The following is a 23,912-nucleotide window of genomic DNA, read 5'->3' as shown; positions in this document are numbered from 1 at the left end:
ACACATTTACACACACACACACACACACACACACACACACACAGACACACACACACACACACACACACACACACACACACAAACACACACACACACCCACTGTAATTGATCTCTTACACTACGCTGAGAGCCTAATCCAGTTTTAACCCGCTAAGTATGCTACCTAACATGAGGCATTAGGAGGAGATGGATTGAATAGGGTTTGGGTTTTATGCTAAAGCTCTCTCTCTCTCTTTCTTTTACCTCTAATGACACAATGCAGCCCGACGAGCGGGGGCTGACGTCAAATCCTGCTCAATACTTTCTGCGGCAGTGAAAGGGGGCGAACTGTAAGAGCTGTTCAATAGCTCACAAAATAATCTTATAATTCACGGGCTGGCAATCACTGCGTGGGCAACCAAGTCAACTTTGTCAAAAAAATGAAAAGGATAAAGCATCAGGGGGAAAAAAATTACATAAAAGCGCCCGCGTTTTAATTATGGTTCTTTGCTTCGGTGAATGTCGACTATTCCCCATGTTCCTTTGACAAGAGGGCAGGGCCACAGGAAGAGAGAAAAAAAAGCTTGTGTTGAAGTCTCCTGGAAGGCTGCAATTCTGCTGCCAAAGTCCCCGTTGAAGGAGTTAATTAAAAACAGGGGAGTCACAAACGACCCGGGGAACTCGAGGGGCGGATCCTCGCGCCGGGTGCGAGGTGGCCCTGCCGTTTCATCTCAGCCCCAAGGCCGAGACGAAAAGTCTCAGGTGGAGAGACGAGTCCCACGGACATAAACAACTCAGTGGGCTACAGAATCCAAGTTCAGTCCACAATTGATGTCATCCTACAAAAGCCCACATTGAGCCTTGTGGCTCTCTGAATATCAGGCCGGATTTAAATGTATTTCAACTGTTTTAGTTGTAGTAATAATTGTGACTACAGCCCTATTAGATAGCATTTAACCACTTTTGTCCAGACTGATTGTCGTCAAACCTGGGACTGCCAGTAGTTCCTCTCTCATAGGACCCTGATTGGCCCAAACGCCCGAAGGCTCAGCCACAAGCGAGTAGCCTGGAGTCTGGCAAAGTGTGTTCTCCCTTGCAAGAAATCCAGCTGCCTTGGAAGGTTACACTCATGTCAGTGTCTCATGTCAATCGAGGTCCTTAGATAGATGTAATTAAACTAAACATTTAATAAATATAAAGGTAAATGTGTTAATGCACAGTGGTCAGATTGTATGATAACTCTGTTATCATACAATCTATAGTTTTCCCACCTTCAACCATCACATAGGATGTGAACGCAGAATAAGCTAAGATGCGGAACATGGTAAAAATAGATATCATCAAGTTAGTTTTGTCATTATGAGCAAATTAGCATACCAACATTCGCAGTCTACTTAAAGAACGTGGCAAAGACCAGTCGTGTTGAATATTTGAAAACTTTCAAATGACACGTTTCACCATTGTGCTGTTAAACGTCAATTTGTTACAGAGCCTAAATCTATCAAAGCGTAAGGATGACAAAACAAATAGATACCTTAATCGTTATACTAAAATATACAACCTTAACCTCCAGACAAGACTTTTTTTCAGTAAAAGTGAATAACGATACCCTTTATACTTTAAAGTCCATCGTGTTATAATTTACATAGTTTTATCAATTACACTGATCCTCATCTCCGCTGGAAAAGTATTGGGAGTAAGGATGTCGAAGCATCCTTACTCCCAATACTTTTCAATTTGCTTTGGAGATGAAAGGCGGATAAGAGGAAACCACGGAGCAGAGGACGGTGTTTAGAAATTACATCATCGTTGCAATTTCAACCTTGAACTACGGTTATGGCACCTTTGTGTGAGGCTGAATGAGCGCTCTCTGATCTGTTGCTCTTTTACTCAAACACACACACACACACACACACACACACAGCGAGTGAGAGTCTCCTCCGAATACTCGCAACAACGAAGCCCCTGAGTACGTTCTCGACTGCAAACGGGCACAGAGTACGAATCCTCAGATCGCTGCAAACATCATCTTTGAGGGGACACCGGCCTTTTTATCTGGAAGGCAATCCAAACATTTGTAATGTCTGTCAGGGGGCAAGCACCAAATATAAAAGATTAAAAAGGAAATGTTAACAGGCTCATTTGATGAACCGCCTTCAAGTGCCCGTAGTAAAACACGATCTGCATGTACAGTGTGTCTATTATAAATGTGAAAACACACACAAAGAGCGATGACAAAGCCTCGATAGTGCCTCTTAGTTCTGTAGCACCAATAAACCATCGCCGTCCTTCGGCTCTTTGTTTTTTTTTTCCCCGCGCTGCTCAACATCTACATGAGCGAACACTTCAGAGGAGCTGTGTCCTCCTCCCTCATCCTCGGAGCCCTTTGTCTTCTGACACACCGGCCCGCCCACACTCTCTCTCCTCTCCATCACCACCACCACCACCACCACCGCCGCCGCCGCCTCCTCCTCTTGATTCCGTTTCTCGTCTCTCACCGTTTTCCATCCGCCAGTCCCACACATCGGTCCTCCAGCCGGCAGCCACTTCCGTGGCAAGTCCTCGAGGGGATTTAGGTGTTGTTTCAATAGATTCTAATTTTCTACACATGTAGGTTTTGTTTAAATATGTACGGCTGATTGTGCGATAATGTTTTTCAAAAGCCCAGCATGTGTGATCATTGCCTCATTTGGCAAACGGTAATATATGGTCTCGGTCTCTTTGTTTTCTATCATCTCAGTTTGTCTAAGCGTCATGTTTTGTAAGTAATACTTGTCTTGGTCTTGCTAACTGTCCTAACCTGCCTCGATCAAGTCCAACTGTCGTTTTACCTACATCCTGGAGGTTTGTTTTCATTTCAAATCTTCTTCTTTTTTACCAAAAACACATTTTATGGATGGGTTCTTATCAGTCACGACTCGATGACCAGCGGTGAAGGCGAAACGTTGTCAACACTCACTTCAAAATTCTACTTCCGCCTCTTTGTTGGTCCTAGAAATGAAGTCCCTGCTCTTACTTTTTCATTATTGTTGTTCCTCCTCTCCAGTCACAGTATGCACGGGGACTAAAACTGATACAGAGCGCAAAACGCTCGTCTGGACGGAGATCGTTTCATTTTCAAATGAAAAACGTAGCAGTGTGGATGTAGACAACATCTGGGCATGAAGCAAAACAGTGGTCCCTGCAGGGTCGCCCATATTCAGTGGTCACTAATTGTAGCACAAGCATTTAAATTTCTATAGAGAGCGATATGTGGTGGGTGGGTGAGTGGGTGGGTGTCTGATGGACAGAGAGATGGTAAAATGGATAGATGGATGAGACGCACAAGATGGGGATGTGCTGAGTGGATCTAACACTAGGCATCTCTTCAACAGACCGCCCACTCACACAAAGCCGCCCACAGCTACATTGTTCAAACATCCACTCTGTCGCTCTTTGAAACATTACACTCCAAAAAAAAAAGAAGATACATATATACATATGGATGCATCGTTTTAACATATCCACAACTGTAATTGTGTAACTCTATCCAGGTTTGTAGTATACGAGTGTAAACTTGAATCTCTGGTAATTTACATTCAGATTTATTTAAATTGATATCAGGAAATATAGTGAGCCATTGTATCTTCAACTTATCATTTATTGATCGTCCCATCTTTTTTGTTCTACTATACCGCCCCTCTGCCCATCTCCCTTTGTTCCATCAGTCATACCCACTGTCTTTTTTTAGGGCATTCCTGACCTTCATCTTCTGTCACTCACACGCTACCACCTCCTCCTCCTCAGAATGTTTCCTCCATCACCTCCCTCCTCCTCTCCTTACACCCTCAAATCCAGGGCTTCAACAATCATGACAATTCTTTAATTCTGATTATAAAACAATAAGATTGATCTTCTCACATTTGAGGAGGTAAAACCCGAGAACAAAGAAACTAAATCAACTATTTATTCAGAAAAATCTCGGCCGGTTCATTTTCTGTCTATCGATTAATCCACTGCTTGCTGCTACTTACACTTAATATCAGATCACAAACATAAAAATAAAAAATAAAAAACCTGTCACCATGAGCAGGTGGACAGAATTCAGTGTGAGCTGTAACATTAACTGGTTACTGGTTCACACTTGACCAGCAAAAAGCCAAACATCTTTTTGGAAGTGAAAAGTCAGAAGTTCCGGACAAAACAAGGTATGTGTGATGATCGACCTTGCACTGGTACTGTGACTGGTGATCTGCTTTCATTGTGCTGTTGTTGAAGACATGACAGGAGCTGCAATGACAAAAGTCAGACCATGTCTGCCAGTCTGCAGCCCCGGGGGTTTGGGAACCACTGCTCTACAAAACTGTCTGAAATATTGTTAAAAGACTTTTTCAGACTGTGGTAAAATCAATGAATATAAAAATGCCCACTGCTCCCACCACCTTTTATATCGATTACCATGTAGGTTCAAAATCTGCTGTGCGTCAGAGTGTATGTGTGCATACAGGACTGTTTGACAGTATCATATAAAAGGAATAGAAGAATACAAATACAGTTATGTGTGTATTTCTGGGTGTACAATATGGGAACAGTGAGGCAGCATCTGGCGTATCCATATAGCACTGTCACATTTGTCCCAGCGTTTCATAATGTGGGCCCGTTTTATTGACAGTCGCCTTGTAATGAGCAAAGGCAGCGAACAACAACGTGGTGAGAACCAGTAAAGAAAAGACAATCATCATAATGTTCTCATCTTTTTTTCTTTTCAAACAAGCGGAGGCGTGTGCACGGATGGGTACTTGTCGTTTCATTAGCTACCCATAGTGCACTTGGCCAAATGACGAGCTGAAGAATTTAAAACACACAAGAGGAAAGCACAAACACAAAAGACACATTCACATATCCACATATTCACAATCCTGACCGCACGATTTAAAAGTTCATCGGCTCTTGGGTAAAACCTGTGTGTGTGTGTGTGCGTGTGTGTGTGTGATCATAAGATAACAGCCATATAACATTTGCGTGGCCTGTGCTGATTTGCATTTAGTGATTCACAGGGAGACAGATGGACAGATGATGACCAAAAAGTCAGGGGGGGGGGGGGGGGGAGCGGAAGAGGCGAGGGGAGGTAGTGAGATGCAGAGAGAAAGAAAGAAAGAAAGACGAGAGCGCGGTGACAAGCTGCTGTCCAGGGAAGCAATTAGATGGACTCGGCTTCTGTCACTCAAGAGAGGAAGATGGAGAGATGGAAAAAAAAAAGTGGAAATTAGAAAAAAGGAGTGTGTAGTATCCTAATGACTGTGTTAGGTATTGTGGTGTCGTCGTATGAGAACACACACACACACACACACACACACACACACACACACACACACACACACGCACACACACAAAGGTTTTACTCAAATGATCAACTTCAGCTGCTAAATGACATCATTTGAATAATTGCTCTCAAAGTGGTCTCGCTGCTCATGTAAAATCTTCAGCTTTGTCGATTACGGACGTCGACATGAACAGACATGATCACGCAGGAACATGCGAGGATACGGTTTTGGTACATGCTCACACTGCGAGGCTGTTTTTTTTTTTGTTGTTTTTCTGGTGGGAGGTGGTAAACAAACATCCTCTGAGAGAAACTGTGAACCCGCCTCAAATCTCACGAAGCATGGAGCGTGGGTACCCATTCTATGACGTCTTGGCTTGGGCATGGTTTGCTTTTCACTGCTTCTGATTCTGATTCTGCCGACTGATTCATGTACAATCCAATTTTCAGGTCATAGGTTTAAGAAATGGTAAACGTGAATGTGTTGCAAGGAAAAACAACCTTTACTTTTAGCACATTTATGTTTAGGAGCCATAAAAATGAGGAGAATATTGTCATCCTCTGTTCTCCGAGTTGAATTTTCACCGTTTTACAGAGCTGGGGTTTACAAACAATGGCTCACAGCCGAGCTTCAGCTTTTTTTGTCCACCTTTTTGAAAGCTGTCCACAAATTAATATTTGTTCGCATGAGCTTTGACAAAAGGCATCGAGAGAAGCACAGTCAGGGCGAAAATTCATGAATAAAAGTGAGTGATTCTAAGTGAATCCACCGGCAAAAAAATGGAGCGTGTCTGATAAACACTTAAATATTTAATATGTATATAGATATATAGATGAACAGAACAATACAGAACCATAGTGAAACATGTAATGAGCTTAATGCAATTCAGACATTTGCAGAAACCCCAGGCAGCGAAACCACAGCCATTTCTCCGTCTGTCATCTTGACGTCTCCGACGTCTAAACTACACGCACCCTTCCAGACGTCGCAAATAACTCGCAGAGCTAATCACCCTTCCATTCGGCGGCGTGAATTTCCGAGCAGAATAGAAAAAGCACAAACCAACAACAACAACAACCCAAAGACGATTATGAATCTTTTCTAGGCGGTGAAAACAACTACGGCAAGGGGAAGAGCTTATTGATGCAAAGAACGCGGGAGTAAAATAAGGAACAAAGAACAGTTTTCCATTGTGAGTTTTCAAAGAACAAATGATGGATGGAGTTACTTCTGTGACTGCAGCACAAGTCATTAAGACTATAATCGTTTCCCAGTTTGTGCGTTTTTGTCCAAACTGTCACACACAGAGCGACGGGTCATTGAACTTTTTTTTCCGCCGGCATACGTCGTCTCCTCTACTGGACGGTGCAGAGACGGGCACAAAGGCCTCCATTGAAACGCAGGGATTCCCAGGATAACCCCTCGCCATTGTATGTCCAGATCCCTGGTTCCGCAGCGCTGCCGAATTAGCGCACATACCTCCTGACTGGGGGTACGTCATGTGGAAGCGGCTGGCTCGCCGCGGCCGCTTGTTTGGCCGCCGCGGATTCCTGACAGGCGGGCGGGCAGCTCTGTGCGCCCTGTGTCTGTGGGGGCACGCATGTACATGTGTGCATCCGCCTGCCTGTCGAGCTGCCTGTCTGCCACTCTGACTCTCTGGCAGGGGGTTTTCGACTCAGAACTGCGTTCAAGTCTGAACTTTTTTTTTATATAATATTCAATATTTTAAAAAAAGTTAACTCTGCCCCAAAGAGTTAACTTTCTGCCTGACCAAAATTTTGAATAGTTTTCGGATCAACAAGATTTGACATAGTGGAGCATTATAGTGAAACTACACTTTCTCTCCTTGTCTGTGACCTCGAATGAGTTGTGGATATAAAATACTATTTGTTGATAAGCACTGATGACTGGGGTTGGGTATCTCCATCAACACAGATTTCAACAGTGAGCTATTCACTGGAATAGTTGCCCTGCCTACAGGCAACATAAAGAACACAAGTATTTTGTTGAATGGCGCACTGAAACACTGATTTAGTGTTGAATTATTGTAGTTGGGTTAGGTTTTACTTATTATGTGAACTTGTCATTTAAATTTGCGAAATTGACGACCGTCGATTTGAGAATCGTCTCTGGCACCATTTACTGGCACTGACTTAAAAGTATCAATCTAGCACCGGTAATCGAAAAAACCCCAAATAGATGACCAACACTACTGATGACACAGATCGCCGCCAACTGTCATTGAAATTGGCTGGCGGTGGAGATGGATCATGTAAGACAGAATCTCTCACCAGAATATGAATCTGATCATGGATCTTGTTCCCGTCTGTTCTGACAAAAACCAAGGGAGAAATCGAATGAATTCAAAATGATGAATGCACAGTGAACAGGCCCCTTTAATGTCAAACACACCATCGTTCTGTCAACAAGTGGAATGAAACATTTGGATGTGAAGCCTCAAAAAAGAACCTGCTGAATCAGATTGTTTTTTTAATATTATTTTTGTTAAATGCCAACTCATAATCTGACATTGACATTTCATCCAGCGCTGGCAGCCTCACCAGGTACTACCATGAGCACGGAGACTGATAATGACGGATGCTTAACTTCTTTTGAATGCGGGCCATTGGGACAGCTAACGAGCTGCTGGGAAGGCTTCCTCCTGCATTTGCTAATGACGAGGAAAGGACGCGAGGGAGGAGAGAAGCAAGGGAAGGAGGGACCGGTTGAGAGGCTGGAAGCAGTAAGACGAGGGGAGGAGGCACAGATCGATGAACGACGAGAGGATCAGAGTCCTTCAGGGGAAATACTTCGGCAATAGGAGTCCTTTGGTTTGAAAAAATCAATGAAAAGAAAAGGAGGGCAGGTCGGACAAAAGAGAAGGGAACAGAGGTAGAGGGAACTCGGCCTGCGCGCGTTGTTTTCGTGCTGGGAGGCTCGGTGTCGAAGGAAAAATCATCATTAGCCGAGGAGCTGAAGCAACAGCCCGAAGCAAAGCTGAGACACCGAGATATGTGCACACACACATGCACGCACGCACGCACACGACCCGCTTCAACACACACACATCAACACAGATACGTGCACTGCAGGACGCACTGACAGACCGACACATAAACACTCCCATCTGTATGACCTAATAAGTCCAACAGCGGAGGCCGGCGCAGTGAACTGATATGGTCATGAGGTGCAGGCGCACGCCAAAGCTGTGCCGAGCAGCACATTTCAATTAGAGCAGAGGTCGAGGGACGAGCCAGACAAAAAAAGAGCTTCCACACTAACCAGTTGCCACGCTGACGGTGGAGGCAACGCACCTCGGGAGAAACACATAATGACGGACAGAGGACGGCAGTTTATCAGCGTAATCTCTTTTGCTGCAGCCGGTTAATTCAATTGGAGCGAACGCGGGGGAACATTTGTGTACGAGGAGCAAAGTGCCACGAGGGTCAATTTCTAACGCTTCCAGAAAATAAACTCTCTTTGGTGTGATAAACACCTACGGCCGAGGAGCGGCCTGGTACATGCACGTCACGCTGAAGGACTAACACTCCAATCATTTAATTGCACTTGCAAACACTGTCGCAAAGCTGAATCTCAATAAGGCGACTGCAGGTTGGCAGCATCTTCTCAGGTGCAGAGGAGGTGTGGTACATGTTTTCAAGAGACAACCTAACTAAAGCTCCTCACCAACTTGCCAATGCAACGGCCAATATTGGATCATTAAACATAAACCGGTGTATATCAGCTAAGGGCGGCATGGTGGATCAGTGGTTTGCGCTGTCGCCTCACAGCAAGAGGGTTTTTGGTCCTTCCACAGTCCAAAGACATGCAGATTGGGGTTAGGGGTTGGATTGGTTAAATTTACCTGAGAATCTTAATTGACCATAGGTGTGAATGGTTGTTTGTCTCTGTATATCTGTCCTGTGATTGGATGGCGACCTGTCCAGGGTGCACCTCTCCTCTTGCCCAATGTCACATGGGATTGGCCCCTGGCCCCTGTGACCCTTAAAGAATGAAGCGTCATAGACGATGGATGGATGGATGGATCGATGATCAGCTACACAAGTAACAACAAGCTGCAGCACAAAGACATGTAAGTAAGAAAGTACGCTTTTATATATAAAGCACCTTTCTGGGGCTCAGCGTGACAAAGTGCTACACAGAGGCAATAAGGCATAAACCTACATGAAGAAAAAAAAAAGAAAAAGCCACCCTCTCCCTAATAAAGAAACAAGGATATGGAAAACCATGGCTCTGTCATAAAGCTGCATTAGTGTTCATAACTGACAGGAAAGATGGACACAAATAAAACCTAAATAGTAAGATAAGTACCTGTAGTTGTGTTTTCTGTTTCTGGCATAACAATTCCATGTATGTGCACGTTCATACAGAGTAAACGCAACAGGGTCACTTGCACACACGCACGCATACATAAAGTGAAAATGAAACGCGTGTTGAAAATGAAACGTGTGAAAGCAACAGTCCAGTCCTCTCAGTATCACCACTGAAAGGACTTCAATTACACAAACACACGTGCAAAACCAAAAACAAAAGTCTCTCACACTCCCAAGAGACCAACTGAGCACGGGGGGGGAAAAAGGAAAATGTGCATGCCAGGCGTGACTGCGTTTGTGTGTCTGCATCTGTGACACACTCAACTCTGGGAATACGTCTGCCTTTCACACCAATTGTTTTCTTTTAATCTTTTCTTTTCCCTGGAGGAACGACGCCCTCGCTGATCTATACCTCCTCGACAGCAGAGCCTGACCCACATGGGTTTCTCAAATACCACAGAATTACTGGAGACTGTGGACGAGCCGGTGAACACAGATGTCTGTACAACAGTCCCTGAACGTTGGAGGTCTGAATGTAGCTCACAACCTACATGGGGACACGTCGTCTCTTTTTCGTTTTAGCCCATTTTTTTGCTCATCGCCCACAAATGCTTTCACCTGATATGGGATTTTATTGATTAATCGCACATCGAATATTGAGACTGGGATTATAAAACTCCATGAATGACAATTTTTTTTTAAAAAACATGTCGGGCCAACTTTGTGAGAAAATCATTAAAACAGAGTTCACAAAGGGAACTTCCATTTCCTTCACGTGATTCATTTCTCATTTGTGCATTTATTACAGCGCCTGGGGGCTGACAACAACAAGCCGAGCGGTGTATGAAACCAATTTCATATTTTAAGCCAATTTGACTGATAGCAGCTGTGGTGGTATGCATCGCTGTGACAAAACGCGCAACATGGCCCAATATTTTCCCGATAAAGGAAATAATCTGTGAAGTTCAATGGAGGCGGTGTAAATTCTTCAAGTGTTCTCAGCTTCATTTTGAAGAAAGATTATCAGCCAAAGCAGAATGATTTGCAGGCAAATAATTCCACATCATTAAAAAATGAAAAAAATGTAAAACATGTCTTCCAATTCAAACCTGTTGATCACCTCCCTTGTTGAGGCTGAACGAACCACATCAGAGCCGGATTCGTCCTCCAGGACACATGAACAGATTTACTGTCTGCGGCTGAAGCTGATTCTTAATATTAAAGGAGAAGTAAGCGATTCTAAAGGAATACACGTTTTGTAAAAATCTGCGAATATTTCCCCACCGTCCGGTAGTTGTCGCTTTTGTGTGTGTGTGCGTTGGGGGAAAAAATCGGGGGTTTGCGACGCAGCCCAGGCTCCGTAAATCACCAAAACAAAGAAATGGTGCGGACCGCACCACACAAGACCGCGAGAGCAGTTTGTACGCATCACTCGTCGTGGGTCCTTTGACACATGAAAGCGACATAACAATAATCATGTGAAATTCACACTTGTTAACCGTTCTATTCGCTTAGCACCTGTGATCACATTTTTTTGTCTCGAGTTGACAGAACGATATGACTTGAGTCCATGTATTCAAAATCCTGAGACACATGCACAAACTATGGATCTCTATGCACAATGCTGGCAACTTCTCCTTTTTGGTGAAAACAATGGAAAGTCCGCTGAAAGTTGAAAGAATGCTTCCACACCTTCCTTGCTCGGTCCGAACCTTCAGACTTGTCCGTTTGTTTTCGGAACCATAACAACTGGTGTTTCGCGGACCGTGGTCTGGACCACCGGGCTAACAATGCAGTCCAAACAAAAGGTGTGGTCTCGGTCCGGATCAAACGGAGCCACGGTTCGGTTCGTTTGCAGAGTGAAAACCCTTTTTTTTCTTTGGCTAGTTGGAACTTTGAGAACAATTGCAGGAAGTTGAAATAACATTAAACAACAGAAGAAGAAAAAAGAAGTGAAAGAGAGGCAAAATGAGCCGTGGTACGACATGCGGCCGGCATTCTCTGCCTCCGACGGCAAAAAGTCTGAACGATGAGGACGCTCATTTGGAATCGTTAGGAATAGTGTCGAGTGTTGCGCCTGAGGTTGGTGATGCTGGTAGTGAAACCGTAATAGTGAAAGAGTGGAAACGAAATCGACTAGTTCATGCATTTCAAGCCGAATGGACATCACGCCACGACAGGGCGTACGCGCGTCATACAAAATTCAGAGGTAGCGCGTTCCCTAAATTGCAATGTGAAGCCAAAATGAACCCGGGTTCGGATCCAATCCAAATGCACGAAGTGCAACACTACAACATTTGACACTGCCGCGCGGTGTCACGGACAGAAAAGAAACAGAACATCTTGTTCAAGGAAGACAAGGAAAGGCGAAAGGGACAGAAGGAGAGAGGACGACGAGGGTGAGTCAGACTGTAAACACTTGGTCGGGGTGAGGTTATCCAGCTGCTATGAAAGCTGATCCAATAGAGCCGGTGAGTTCAAGTCGACCGACATGTCACACACACACACACACACACACACACACACACACACACACTTAAGACACAAACAAACCAACACTACTCTTCCGACAACAGCTGTTCATTCTTTAAGATTGAAACGTGGAAGCATGTGTACATCAGCACAAACACACACCAAATATGAAACCACAGGAGCTGAGGTTGGATGGACGCGACGAGCCAGGGGGGGTTAGAAGATCATGGCAAAATATTTAATCAGCGCCAGCACACACACACACACACACACACACACACAAGTTTCAGCTACAGAAGCTTGAAAACATTCTTCCACACCTCTAACTGGAGCAGTCAGGAATCTCTGACCACACGTGTACAAACACACACACACACACACACACACACACACACACACACACATGCAGGCGCCCACTTATACCGGATCGGCGGAACAGTGTTGACCCTCGCCGCCGAGGCTGCATCCTAATCTTAGCCATTTATACTAATCTCAATAGTGTGAAAAGAGTCAATGAGCAGTGTCACAAGGTTTAAACCGTCCACGTCGTCGAAACAGAAAAAAAAACTGACGGCAGAGTTGACCCACTTAAAAGAGAACAAATCCCAAATACGGTGCAATGGATTCACGATCAACCGTGGCTAGTGTCCAAGGTTCATTTGACATTTTATTGCAAGTTAGAGCTCAAGTAAAAGTTAAGACCACAACATATTCCATTTGAATATGCTCTCCAAAGTAAGAGTCAAGAAACCTGAACCGCACCGGTCCCAACATCAACACAACATGCTGTGTTGCGGGTTCGCGTTCTCGTGCAAAGGGATCTGGCCTCATCTTTGACCGGAGGAGGAGGAGGAGGAGGAGGAGGAGGAGGAGGAGAGCGTCCCGGTAGACGTGATTCTCCTCCTACATCTTTATTTCATTTAACAACTGCAAACATAGCACGTGCATTGCTGAGGAACCGACTGACTGACAGACAATGTAAACTGCACTTGTCGCTACCATGGCAACCATGCTCGAGACCACCCTTTGATGATGTCACCACCATCACTGTCTCTGTCGGTGTCTCCAGTCACTTGAAGGACTACTTTCATCAGTCTGACAACCTGGTGTAGCAGCGTCTGTCAACATTAGCTCTTTGAATTAGGATGGAGAGGTATTTACACACGTCGTCGAAGAGATATGTTTTTTCTTTTTCAGGTAATATCATCATGAATTTGATCAGGGATGATGTTGAGGATTGACATAACTGCAGCAGGCAGGTGTGTCTGCTCTGAAACAAGAGCGGGGAGCTTTCGTATCTCGCCGCCTTTACGTTTCATCTTGAAGGGAAGGTGTGGATTGTTCCAATTTGATTCTATAGGAGGAGGAGGAACTGGATAACACGGAGGAGAAACAGCAATACAGGGATCATTTTCATTTTATATTCTGTCCACTTTGAATTGCCAGGGGTAAAAAAAAAAAAGAAATTTCCTCAAAATAATTAAAAAGAAAAAAAGAGGGAGAGTGAAATAATATCCAACAGAGACCATAACGGTGATGGCGACTGTGCAGCAGCGGATTAGAAAGAGATAGGAGACGGAACGAAAAGAGATGGAAAAGGCAAGGAACGGAGAGCAAAGTGGCGTTGCCACCGCTATGAATTTCTTGGGGAAATATAAAAACTTTTTTATCTTAAACAGCCTCTGAAGATCACGACCCTGGATTCTCCTCCCACTCCGCTCACGTCTGTGCATCAGAGCTCGACACCCGCGCTGCCGCAGCAGCCCTAATTAGCACGGAGCGGCGGCCTGCTGGCCCGGCGAGGGCCGCCGCATTTCACCATGGCTCTCGTTTGCTCTTAAAAGAGCATTAACCTTTTGGACGGGCTGCTGCTTTGATTTCTCAGCTGTTTACAGCACCCGCCGACTTTGGAGCAGCGTTACGTTTCAGGTGCTTGGCTGTCTGCACCGACTAAATATAGGCACCGTGCGAGATTTCCCTGGAAAGGGACGCGCTCTCGGGGCCAGGAGGGGCCTGCAGAGTGTGTGTGTGTGTGTGTGTGTGTGTGAGTGTACTTGTCTTTCTCTAGTTGTGGGGGCCAATTTTGGTTAAAAGCCTGCATTGTGAGGACATTTAGGCCGGTCATCACGACTCCAAGGGTTAAGACTTGGTTTTAGAGTTTGGGTTAGAATTGGGTTTAGGTTAGGGTTAGAGAGTGCGTGTGTGTGTGTGTGTGTGGGCGTGTGTGTGTGTGCGTGCGTGCGTGCGTGCGTGCGTGCGTGAGTGTGTGTGTGAGTGAGACGGATAGAAAAAAACACTTAAAAATGAAAAGTTATGTTGACAGGAATTTTCCTGCAGGATTAGAACTGGGGGGGGGGGGTACTTGACTGCCCCATGTCCTTGTATAGACCTAAACGTAAAGTTAAAGCTGAACCAGTTACATCCACCACTGCTGTACTAAAAAACAAACTGCAAGTACAACAGTACTTAAAAATATACTGAATACATTTAAAAAACTGAGAGTCAAGAGTATTCCCATCATCCACCAGCCTCACCACTCCATTCTTTCTATAGTACATTTATCTAATCCTGTACAGTAATCGCGTAGTCATCAATACTGCACTGCTTTCCATTTAACTGTAAATACAAATATGGCATGATCATCTTCAGGCACATTTGAGGAAACCTACATTGGTGTTTATGCGTGTGTGTGCTCCTACACATCCATCTTTGTGAGGACCAAGGCTCTCTCTCACCCTTCAAAGAGCTGTTCAAGAGATGAGACCTCAATTTAGAAATTATGTTTGGTTGGTTAAGGTTATTACCTACGCCAAGGAGGATATGTTTTACTGTAGCCCCTGTCCGTTTGTTTGTGTGTTGGTTGGTTGGTCGGTTGGTTTGTCATCAGGATTACACCAAAAACTACCAAACTGATTTCCAGGAAGGATGGAACATTTACCAAGAAAGAAAACATTACATTTCGGTCGTGGTTCTGGAAGAGGGGGGGATCCAGGAATATGTTTCTCTTTCTTTAACATTGCAAGATTGGGTGAAATGTTCACAGATTCCCCAAGGAATAGAGCAATGTTGTGCGGCTTGATTGAATTCAAAGGAACATTCATGTCCAGGCGGAGGTACGCGCTCTACTGAATGTCATTCTAGTCGGCTAGGTAATGGATTATGTCACTCAGGGTCCTCACAAGCATAGAAGTGCGAGTGTGTGTGATTATGTCCGCGTGTCTTGTTGTGTGCGAGTTGTACCTGTGCCCTTGTTGCGGTCGACGAAGCAGTACTTCAGTTCGTATTCTTTCAGAATCTCGTGGACTTCCTGTAAAGAGACGGAGGAAGAGAGACATTCAAACGTTTAGTGTGCGTTCAAGCACTTGTATGTCACAAATTATCATATGAAATATGAGATGACATAAAGACTTTCAACTTGAGGGCTGCAACCCACAGTCCTTTTTATCGATCAACTAATCCAGCATTTGTTCATTCAAATCAATTATCAACTCGGATTCACCGTGATAACTTTTCATTTTTTTCCTAAAGCTTCCTGTGGCCCACCACCGAGCACGACAATGCAAACACACTGCTGCATATGTATAGGTCATGAGTCTCATTTTATTTCTGCTCATTTTTCTTAAAGAAGAGCAGAGTCCACTCTCCTGGACTTGTGCTCGTCTCCTCGGTGACAGTATGTGATGAACTGAGACAGGAAGGGGGGGAGATACAATTGCACAGCAAGTGAACCTCACACCCTGTCACTGTGCGTTATGAACTCCACTGCTCTCCCCAACCCTCCGTTAGCCTCGGTGCCTTCCTGATGGATTCTCTCTGGAGTCTGCACGCCACACAAGTCAATGACAAACAGCACAAGCTGTTCAGGGTTCGGCATCAAGGGTTGCTTTCTTTTTCAAATTTTTTTTTTTCACACATGCTCCAGCGATGAACGAGGAACCTCGTCCAGTCCGGCCCAAAGTCGAACCTGTCCCAAGAACACAAATAGTTCCACGTCGAAAACAGCAACAAAGAACCAAAGGCGCAAAAAAAATCAACCCGCGAGCATCCGTCTAAAATCTGACAGCGTAAAAAAGACCACTTCACCATGAAGCAATTATTGCCGGGTGCCACCAGAGACGCCGTGCAATGGCCGGTCCACGGCGCATGACGCACACCCGGCGGGACTTTCAAACTGTTTTCATGCACGGACGCACACCACAGGGGATTCACCGAGAGCGAGGAATCCCGCGGTGACTGAGATTCTCTCCTTCATCGTCAAGAGCCACACGTTGGAGCGGATTGGGTTTTTTAATGCGGCGCGCGTACGAGTCGCTTGAGAGAATTTGTTCCTTTGTTCATTCGCCAGTTTTGCTGCATCGTGCACGTCCCGACGTTCTTCACAAGGAAAAAAAGGCCAAATACCACTTTGACCTGAGATCATAATGCCTCAGGGGCAAACAAATTGGATGTTTGTGAATATGAACTTTATCTTTAAAATGTGTTTTTGCACTGCAATATTTTTGATTATTATACGTTATAGCGGTTGTTAGGGGGAAATTCTCACTCCAGCAGCCGCCCCAGGGTCTTCATGCACTTCGCTGTGCGGCATCATCATCGCCTACCGCGGGGCTATGATACCGTATCACCTCCTCCGATAACTCAGAGACCGTCACATCCCCCGGACCGCCACTCGTATTAGTCACAGACATTTATTCAGTGTCTAACCTCGTCTGAAACCATTCCATCTATATTCCTGCCGCACCGTGCTCTTCTGATGAGGCATTACAATGTTTTCTCATCGTTCCAGGTTCATCTCATTTCACAAACTCACCTTAATAATTTTTTTTTCAACAGTAACAGTTGCACTGATACTTAAAGGATAAAAATCCCTGCTCTCACTTAGTATTTTCTGAATCCATGAAACTGACACCGATACACAAATAATAAAACTGCCCAGTTAACTTGAATGGTCACGTGATATTCAGGCGTGTTAGTACGGACAGAGATGAATTCGGATTAGGAGCTGGACGGTAAAAACTAAAACATATTAGCATTGATGTGGCCTTCGTTTCATCAATTTCCCCCGTCCATATGTTGCTCTTCAGTTTTGTTTCAAATTGAAATGACGTCAGTAAGAGCGCAGGGCTGGGGCAAAGGAATGAATTGAATGTGGGGATATTGTTTGTCTTCCTCTGTGATTTCAGCCGATGTTGACCACGTTCAGTGCTTTTATTCACCGCTGGCTAATGTTGCCCTTGTTTCTTTTGCGCGCGTTCCATTCAAAGATGAAAACAAATGAGCTTTGTGTTACTGTGATGCGTCTGCATGCGAGGGCAAAGTGGACATTTTCAGCAGGTCATGTGATCGTCACATTTCCATTCCCATCCCCACTTTTTTTTTCCCTTTCTCTTTTTTCCGTCCCTCTAACCGTCCTCCCGCCCACTCATGTACACAGTGAGCAGGCATGTTCCCTATCAGTGAGGGCCATGCGAGGCAGCCCACACAGAAGGTCAACTCGCGCGCCCTTAAAAAAAATCAGAGCAGAGCGAGCCGCAATGGCTGAGAGGGAAAACGCAGAGGAAGAGCGAGAAGGAGAAAAGAAATATTGTTTTTTTTTTCACGATTTCACCATCCATCCATCCATCCATCCATCCATCCATCCATCCATCCATCCTGCTACGGACAGCGGAGGATTAGAAGCAGATGAGTCTGAAAGGGATGAAGGAGAGCTGAAAGCAAACAATGCAAAAGATGTCGTTGTCTGCATCGTCATTTGTCTGTAGCCAGACACATTAGCTCCAGACAACTAACAACCTGACAAATGAGTCTACCACTGCAGTAAAAAAAAATATCCCCTGACTGATTCTGTATTTTGGAGGCAGATGCTGATCTGAAGGTTTTTGCAGAAGGACAAAATATATTGAGTGACAATTCCAAAAGTAGCTTCAAAATGAGCCTTTCACAGACATTTCGGAATCGGTGTTTTATTTTACGGACTAAACAATGCAGAAACAATGCATATTGTGCCACAGACCGGTTCCCGAAAACAGATTGAAAACACCATTAACCTCAAATGCTGTTGCAATACATATCGACAAAAACATGGCTCCATTTTACACGGTCGAGAAAAGATATTTATGATTGCAAAGACATTTATCGTATCTGGATAGGAAATGACCTCTGTGCGGGTTTGGAATTTCAGTCACAGTCATGCTGATATTAATATTGAGGAGTTTAAAAAAAAACAATACTGATATAACAGCCAATATATTTTTTTTTTAAAGCTGCAAGTATCAAATTTTTTTTTCTTCTTTTAAAAATAATTTTTGGTCTATAAAATGATGCCTTAATATCCCACAGGCCAAGGTGATGTATTCAGGATAACTTACAGTTAATCAATATTCAAAAAAGTACATTACATAAACTCATAACAGAACCAAACAATGATGATTCATATCCTTTAGATTCGTATGTGCTTTTTAAGGGGTATTTTCTTATATAACCAAGAAATACATGTCGTGAACTATGTAATTACTATATATTAAGTTATTGTGCCAAGAATATTTCAACGGGATTATATTAAACTCACGCTTCTTTACCTCCAACAACCATTCAATTTGCAATTTACATCCTTGTTTGTCGAGACTCATAATACAGTGTACGTCGTGAAGACTTTCAAGAAATGTCATAAAGAATATTACATCTGTTGCCACAGCTAGGAGACAGGGTAAATACAGTAAGAACATAAAGGATTAAACCATGTGGATCACAGCATGTGAGGGTTTAAAGCAAAGTGATTTAAGTCGTTATTGCCAACCAAAGCTCTGTCTTTCTTTATATCTGCTAATCCCTCTGTCTCAGGGTTTGTAGGTTTCTTTTCTCTTAATTTACTGTGTTCATATACTGGAAATTATATTTGAGGGGGAAAAGACGAATAAAACATTTTCATTAGAGATCACAGTGTGGAGGAAGTATAAAAGAATGAAGTCCAGGGAGAAGGAACTAAAAAAAACGCCCCTGCTCCTGACTTTTTGAACTAAATGAGAGTTACTGTAGCCGGTGGCAGTGGACAGTACGTGCGGATTCTGACACTGTAAAGTAGCTGGTGACATTCAGACAAGGTTAAACCGTCCCTCCGTGTCGCACTGCTCGGCTCGCTGCTGTTCTGACTGTGTGGCTCTGTGCTGGTCGGTCTGCGCTTGAGCTGAAGGTTTGTGTCTCGCAGCACTGGCACATTGCGAGACATTTAAGGACTATTTTTAGGAGTCCAAACCGCCCTGCGTCTCGTCTCAGCCAAACAATTTACCAGTTGAGCACACCATGGCCGCTCTTTATGACATTCCTGTTTGTTTCAAGCAATTTCCCTTTCTTTCTTTCGTTTTTTTTACATTTCACGTTTCTGAATGTTTGGCTTCCACCACATCCCGTCTCGCTGTTCAACGAGAGATTCCCACTTTGCCATTTCAACAGCTTTCTAATTAAAAGCGCTGTGATAGCTGAGCGATGCTTGCAAGTGATTCAGAAGAGCCACTGGGCTCAGTAAAGGGCCAGTAAGGCAAACCCGCCTTCAGCTTCAATTTATTTTAAAGACAGCAAACAGGCCGTTTTGCCTGCTCACAAGTCCTCAAGTCCATCTGTGATTAGAGAGAGAACCTGGACTGAGGTATGTGGTCAGAAGCAGCAGGCCAGTCGGATAATGTGTTACCTATTCGAGGCTGTTCTAAAGCATGTTCCACTGCAGTACGTCAAGCTGTTCTACAGCATAAGAGAACAGGTAAGTTGGATCCTTGGTTTGTTCCCACTGAGAGTCATTTCCAGCTGAAAATGACTGACATTTCCAGCAAGTCCAGTCAGTCCCCCAGCAGCAGCCCTATATCCCCAGGGCCAATGTCAGTGCATGGATGTGTGGCGAAATGAAGCAAATTGCCTTATAGAAGATGAATTTGATGGGGAATGTGACAGCAGCCTTGTCTGACACCTGGTAAGACTTCATGAAGGAACATGAATTCACTAGCAACACCCGAATCGAATGAACTTCAACTTCACACCTGTCCATTCTCGGCAAAGGCGCAAACCTGTCGATACATCAGGGCATCCGGTTCACATCAGAGCAACAAACCAAGCAATGCGGCTGAAGGAACTACCTGCAGAGCTCGGACACACGATTGTACCAAGGCAAAGATCTCGGAAAGATTTCGGCTTCATCGAAGGTCCCCGAGAGCACGGCGGCCTCGGTAATCCTTGAATGGAACAAAGTTTGGAACAACCAGGACAAAGCAGTCAGGGGAGAAGCACCTTGAAAACAGAGGTCACCGGGAACCCAATGGCTCCACAGAGGATCTCTGGTTGAGAAAGGACAACCATCACCGCAACACTCCACAGATCTGAGATTTAAGGCTGATTGTCCAGACGGATGAATCCAAGATTGAACAGGTTGGCTTTGATTCTACACTAAAACATTCCTGGTTTTCCTTCAGTAAGTTTCTCGAAGTCTCCACAAATGATCTCTGGAGCTCAGCCGTCTTGCTGCCCGTCAGTTATCGAAGTCTTTCTCCCCAGATTCATAGAACCAGTGCTTCAAAGGTGATCAATCTCAAATATTTTCTAAAATTCTAAAACAGACAGGTAGCCAGTGAAAAGAGGTAAAGAGAGGGGTGTTGTGAGCGTATCTTATTATAGTATTTGTTCAGTGAGATATTTTTGTATGACTCAACCCTGAATACAATAAATAGTAATAAGAGGAATAGAAATAAGAAGAATGGATGACCTTCTCGCGATCAGTCCTGGAAAGAAAAGATCTAATCTTTGTGGTGTTCCTTAACTGATAAAAACACGACTGAACAAGACGGCAGAGGTGGTTCTTCGTCTTGTAAACCAGACATGCATGCTCTGTCGAGGACAAAACACAGTTCTAGTGCCCAGTTAATGCTCATGAAAAGCAGCCATCTTATGACGTGCGTTGGATAACGACACTATATCTACTTTTAAAGACAGCGGTTTGGGTAAATGGTGAAAAGAGGCCGTCCTCCAAACAGATGACCTCCATTAGGGCATCCACCAGGTTACAGTGTCTTTAAATAAACACACCAAATCCTTCAGCACACTATATTTCACTTGTCCCAGGGGGCAGAATCAAACAAGTTTTCACTCCCGATGCATGATTATTATTGTAACCTCAATGCAATAAAGGCTCATACCCCTTTTGTCACAACTTCTTTTGTCGGTGTCTTACAATTAAAGGGCAAACAGCCTGAACGCCGCCTTTTTGTTTGGGTCTGGGTCTTGTTTTGACCCTAATTTACCTGTTGGGCTATAATCTCGCCTTGGCGTATGAGTGAGAGTGAGAGAGATACGGTCTACAGCTGGGACACACACTCTGCATGGCCTCCTTACCGGCACTGTGTCCTTGACCTACTGATGGAGGGATATATGCTGCGGAGAGTTATAGCGCTGCCCCACTAGCAGGAGGGTACACCTAACGGCATACACTGTGCTGATAGACTACAGCAGGTTACACTGCTCATAAAACCACATGTAGAGGACAAAACCCGGATTTTACCCGGATGAATTTCTGCTTCTCAAGTGTAAAGAAAATTGACAAATCTGCGGAGACTGTAATCTCCAAATCTCTATTCGGGACTCAAACACACTCTGGTGGTAAACAGAACCTTTTGCCAACATTAAAACACACGAGTGGTAAAATTTTGCCGTTCACTCGTGGTTTCAAACAAATATCTTTTAACAGCTGCAATTATCTACACGGAGACAGAGAGATAGAGCGTGAATGGGAGGGAGGGAGGGAGGGTAAGAGAGGGAGAGACAGGTGGATCAAAGCATACTGTACATAGCACGGACCACCGGCCCGTCAAATGCCTGCCAGGAGAGCTTCTTGGAAAACCTTCACGCTCGCATATTGAAAGCAGGCGAGCATGAATACTCACGAGTGCAGGCATCTTTTCTTTTTTTTTTTTTGTATTTCATTCCTCTCTCTCCATCTTCTTTAGCCACTTTTACACAGCCTGTTCAAGGCGGCGATGTTGCACTTTTATTCCGACGTACAAATTCTCATCGAACACATAATAAGAGTAAATGATAAGAAATTGTTACTCGGCCTTTATGATGGCAGCGGGGACAGTCACAAAGCCGGATCAACGTTGTCAACGTTGCACGTCTCGCCTCAGAATCTGCAAATCGCACACTGGAGGGGCAACACGTTGGCTTGTTCAGCAAGGCAACCCCTGTCTGTGGCTTTGGTTGATTTCATTTTTTTTTTTATTTTCACCATGTTTACATGTCTCAAATAGCGGAGCTGGAGGATTTGAAGGAACCAGTGGGCTGAGGGGAGCAGGTGTCTCGCCTCGAGACAGGACCGGCCTCCGCTGTCAGCCAGTACGACCCCCACCTCCCTCTCGTTTCCACACCCACCCTGTCACCGCTTGGCTCGGGCCCCGAAGCGACTGGGCTCAGATTGGAGGTTATTTCCCCCGACGGGGCCAACAGTCACTCCCTCCTCGATCATCAACCACCATCCGGCAGACATTGCGTCAAAACTAACCCTCAGCCCTGTACATGAAAATGGACGCCGGGTAACGCGGAAGTGCCTTAAAAACCTGTGTTTCAAGTCTTCCAAAACAGCATGATGTTTATTTTCATAAATTGTGGTCTCACTTAGAGTACATTAGACCATAAAGCACAGTAAACATTGGAGCATGGATACGGCGTGATTGACAGCGGGTGCCGTCCAATCGGTGCATGGTTGCAGGTGAAGGTCAGTCAGACCCACCTCCAATTCTACGTCTGGTTTCAAAAAAACCAAGATGGCGCTGGTCCAAACGATAAACTCAACGGGTGACGTCACGGCGGGAGATTTGTGGAGAGACCGCCAGAGAAGCTCTTAAAACATAAAAGCCCCAATGTCGGAGTAATTCGTGCTCCGCAACATCAACGTGTCAGTGGAAGCACCACGCACGTCATCGGTCTGGACGTGGGGAAGTTGATGTCGTCTGCACATTTCTTGTATCATTACCGACTTAAAATTGATCAAAAGCTTCACGTTTCTGGACCGGACTTATAAACAAAGTGTTTGGTGTTGAAATATTATGTACATATTAGCTTTGTAATAGAAGTGGTTCCCATTAATTGCCTACAGAAGACTTTGGCAGCCAGCCACAGTTTCATAACGATCTTTACACTGTGTATATATATGTACATACAGTAAATGTTCCCGTTCATCTGACTCAGAATATCAAGCTTCAGTCATCTGAGTTTTAAAAACGCTACATTTACATACTGTAAATGATTTCTGATAGAAGCCCAGAGAGCCAGTTGAACAGGTTTTTTTTGTCAATAAAATAATAATGTCTTTCATTTCCTTTTTTTCAATTTCTTTTGTTCCCTGCGGGTAGAATAAAACTCCCACAAGTGAGACCAGTGCCACATCTTTTTTTGTAGTCGTCACTCGCCGCATACACTGTGTGCTTCTTGTTCTTGGGTAACAAAGGGGGGAACTTGGCACGGCTTACTCTCGCCATTTTCATCTGACCTCTCCAATTACTGAGGTGTTTGTAACCGACAGTGACTGGATTGTATTTTGTTTGCCGCCCCTTTGAATTGTGTCCCCTCTCTCCGTCCCCTCCGAAAGAAGATGAACACGCGTGAGGCCGATTCGTATCGAACCGAGCGTCGCCCAGGTCGGTCAGCACACGAACCCTCCGTTCCAGATCAAACTTCAAATGTCTGGCGAATTGGAAGAAGTGTCAAGTACCGCTCCGTGAAGATGTTCATGCTGGTAGTAAGACCATGAAGATATTAGAGTGGCAACGGAATTGTCAAAGTGAACCTGGTC

At 44.6% G+C, this 23,912-nt stretch overlaps 1 protein-coding gene across 2 annotated transcripts in view; it reads right to left on the bottom strand.

Annotated features, from left to right (window-relative positions):
- Window positions 1-23,912, bottom strand: part of raver2 (ribonucleoprotein, PTB-binding 2) — a 61,810-nt gene that overhangs the window by 32,776 nt on the left and 5,122 nt on the right. For both annotated transcript variants that reach the window (XM_047336717.1, XM_035648483.2), the window contains exon 2: window positions 15,329-15,395. In XM_047336717.1, the coding sequence (XP_047192673.1) occupies window positions 15,329-15,395 (67 nt within the window). The remainder of the gene's footprint in view (window positions 1-15,328; window positions 15,396-23,912) is intronic.

This window comes from Scophthalmus maximus, chromosome 13 (assembly GCF_022379125.1).
Source record: "Scophthalmus maximus strain ysfricsl-2021 chromosome 13, ASM2237912v1, whole genome shotgun sequence".
NCBI classification, from domain to species: domain Eukaryota; kingdom Metazoa; phylum Chordata; class Actinopteri; order Pleuronectiformes; family Scophthalmidae; genus Scophthalmus; species Scophthalmus maximus.
The sequence above is the reverse complement of the archived record's forward strand: the minus strand, read 5'-3'. Positions and strand labels throughout refer to the sequence as shown.